Below are 2,382 nucleotides of genomic sequence, written 5' to 3'. Positions count from 1 at the left end.
AAGTGGCGACGTGCTTTCGGCACGTCGCATAAGCTGCCTTCGATAGCTTTTTAAAACACCAGAAAAATTAAGCAGGAAAAAGTGCCCTTTATTTCTTCCTGGACACCCCCCCTTTTCGAAAATCCTGGATCCGCCCCTGACAGTGGATGCACAACAGGAGATGCACACAAGGCATGGACTAGATTTTTTCGATGGCTTGGAGGCACACTCTTATTATATCTTCTTATTTTATTCTATCTATTCTACTTCAAGAACTTCAGCAAGTCTCCAGCAACCGCATCCATATTCCCAAAATTGAACAGTTTCTAATAAACAATTCAAAATGCTGTTCGGTTACCACCCTTCACCAATGCAATAATTAAAGAAAGCGATCTCTGATTACATCTTAAGCAAAGTCCGAATAAAGAAAGGGTCAGGTAAGCTGAAGCACTCACCTGGGATCTGACTGACTGTACTGGACAAGGTGCTCCACACTGTTGTGTCGTACATTGAGTCGGATGTCATCCACCGTCTCACGACCGACATCGCTGGAATCGTTCAACAGCACTTGTCGGATGCCGGGAACCTCCAAAGCGTATCTGATTGAGCGGAGACCCGACGCCGAGTGACCGCCGAAGATAGTAATACCATCCTACAGCCAGCAATGATTCATGTATGAAAATAATGTACGTATAGCCAAACCAGTGTTAGTCGTCTCCTCTATAGAACAGACACTAGGGGTGCATAAGTGAAGTACAGTTTCGGCACTCCCACGCTGTGCAGCAAAACCCTGTTTACAAAATCGACACCTGCATACAAAGGACAGTTTTGCCATGAGTTGCGGTTATACGTCGAAACTACCTCTACATAATGGATACAGGTCTGTCTGCACATGACACTGTCCGAACATTCCTGTTCCGGAGCGACCCTTCTATACAGATTTTGACTGCAACATGTCTTAGCTAAACCACACTAGCCAGTAGGAACATTGCACAGAGAGGATCCCCAACTAAATAAGTTTCTATAATAGGCCTAGAAATAAGTTCAAATTATTTTAGATGAGCACAATGATTTCTTGTCTTGTCTTGTCTGGTACTGTACTGGTACAACTGTATAGCCAGTTGTGGCTATAGACGTAGTACAGGTCAATATATATATATGGATCGCTTTGATGTTCTAAATTTTCTTCACGTTTTCTGCAGGCACATGTTCTACGCTGTGGCTATATGCCCGGCAGCCGGCACCCTAACCCTCCTGTTTACTTGAGAAATCACCGAAAATTAAAAGCTGCCGGGCATTTAAGAAATTGAAGACAGTGCCCGGCAGCTGTCGGATATTTTCTAAGTGTCGATTGCGAGTTCGTTCGCTCAGTGATCCGAAGCTAGGAGAATTGGACTAGTTCGAATATACAGCTCTAACGAAAATCGCTTGACATATCTAAACAAATGTAGAATACTTTGGATCACGTAGTACACTGTTTACTTGAGAAATCACCGAAAATTAAAAACTGCCGGGCATTTAGGAAATCGAAGACCGTGCCCGGCTGCCGGGCATATAGCCACTTCGTATGTTCTATCTATGCCCAGCTTACCTCCCAGTACTCTCCAGGTACAAAGTCATTATCCGAAGTGTAACTTTGCGCCTTCTTTCTCTCGAAATTTTTCCAGGAAAATTGCTTGATTACAGCAATTCTTGAAAAGAAATTGCAAACACATATCAATGGTCGATAAAGGCTAAAATAGCTAGACATAGATTAGGGTTAAGGTTAGTCAGAAACTAGAATTCTACACTATATTCATTATCATGATTATGTGTGTTGCGATGTTAATATTCATCCGTTGCTGAGAGTACATACTATGGGTGCAAATCCACTTTAGGCACCTTAGGTATCACGAAGTGATGCACAGATTTCTGTGTATCATCAACTGATGCACAGATTTCTGTGTATCATCAACTGATGCACAGAATTCCCGTATATCAAGGAATGATGCAAAAACCCTAACCCTAACCCTAACCCTAACCCTAACCCTAACCCTAACCCTAACCCCAACCCTAACCCTAACCCTAACACTAACAGTAACACATATCGTGAACACATATTGTGATCAGTAACACATAACGTGATACCTAAGGAGTAAGGTTATACTTTATGACTTGGGGTTAGGGTTACGGTAGGGTTTTTGCATCATTCCTTGATATACGGAAAGTTTGTGCATCAGTTGATGATACACAGAAATCTGTGCATCACTTCGTGATACCTAAGGTGCCTAAAGTGGATTTGCGCCCTGACCAGCAGTGCAAAGCTATTAACTGGATTAATCTCGACTTCTTCTTCTATTCCGCACAGTTAATTCATTGGAGTCCTTTCCGTCTTCGATATATAGTCCCTTGGACTTTGAAGAC

At 42.6% G+C, this 2,382-nt stretch overlaps 1 protein-coding gene across 1 annotated transcript in view; it reads right to left on the bottom strand.

The window, feature by feature from the left end:
* LOC106811821 (tRNA (guanine(26)-N(2))-dimethyltransferase-like) overlaps positions 1-2,382 on the bottom strand; it is a 4,023-nt gene that overhangs the window by 1,028 nt on the left and 613 nt on the right. The window contains exons 2-3 of the mRNA XM_014815543.1: positions 1,571-1,670; positions 435-631 (exon numbers count right to left, since the gene is read on the bottom strand). Coding sequence (XP_014671029.1) covers positions 435-631; positions 1,571-1,670 — 297 coding nt within the window. The remainder of the gene's footprint in view (positions 1-434; positions 632-1,570; positions 1,671-2,382) is intronic.

Source organism: Priapulus caudatus, unplaced genomic scaffold (genome assembly GCF_000485595.1).
Source record: "Priapulus caudatus unplaced genomic scaffold, Priapulus_caudatus-5.0.1 Scaffold580, whole genome shotgun sequence".
NCBI lineage: Eukaryota > Metazoa > Priapulida > Priapulimorpha > Priapulimorphida > Priapulidae > Priapulus > Priapulus caudatus.
Note: the sequence above shows the minus strand (reverse complement) of the source record. Positions and strands in the feature narration are given on the sequence as shown.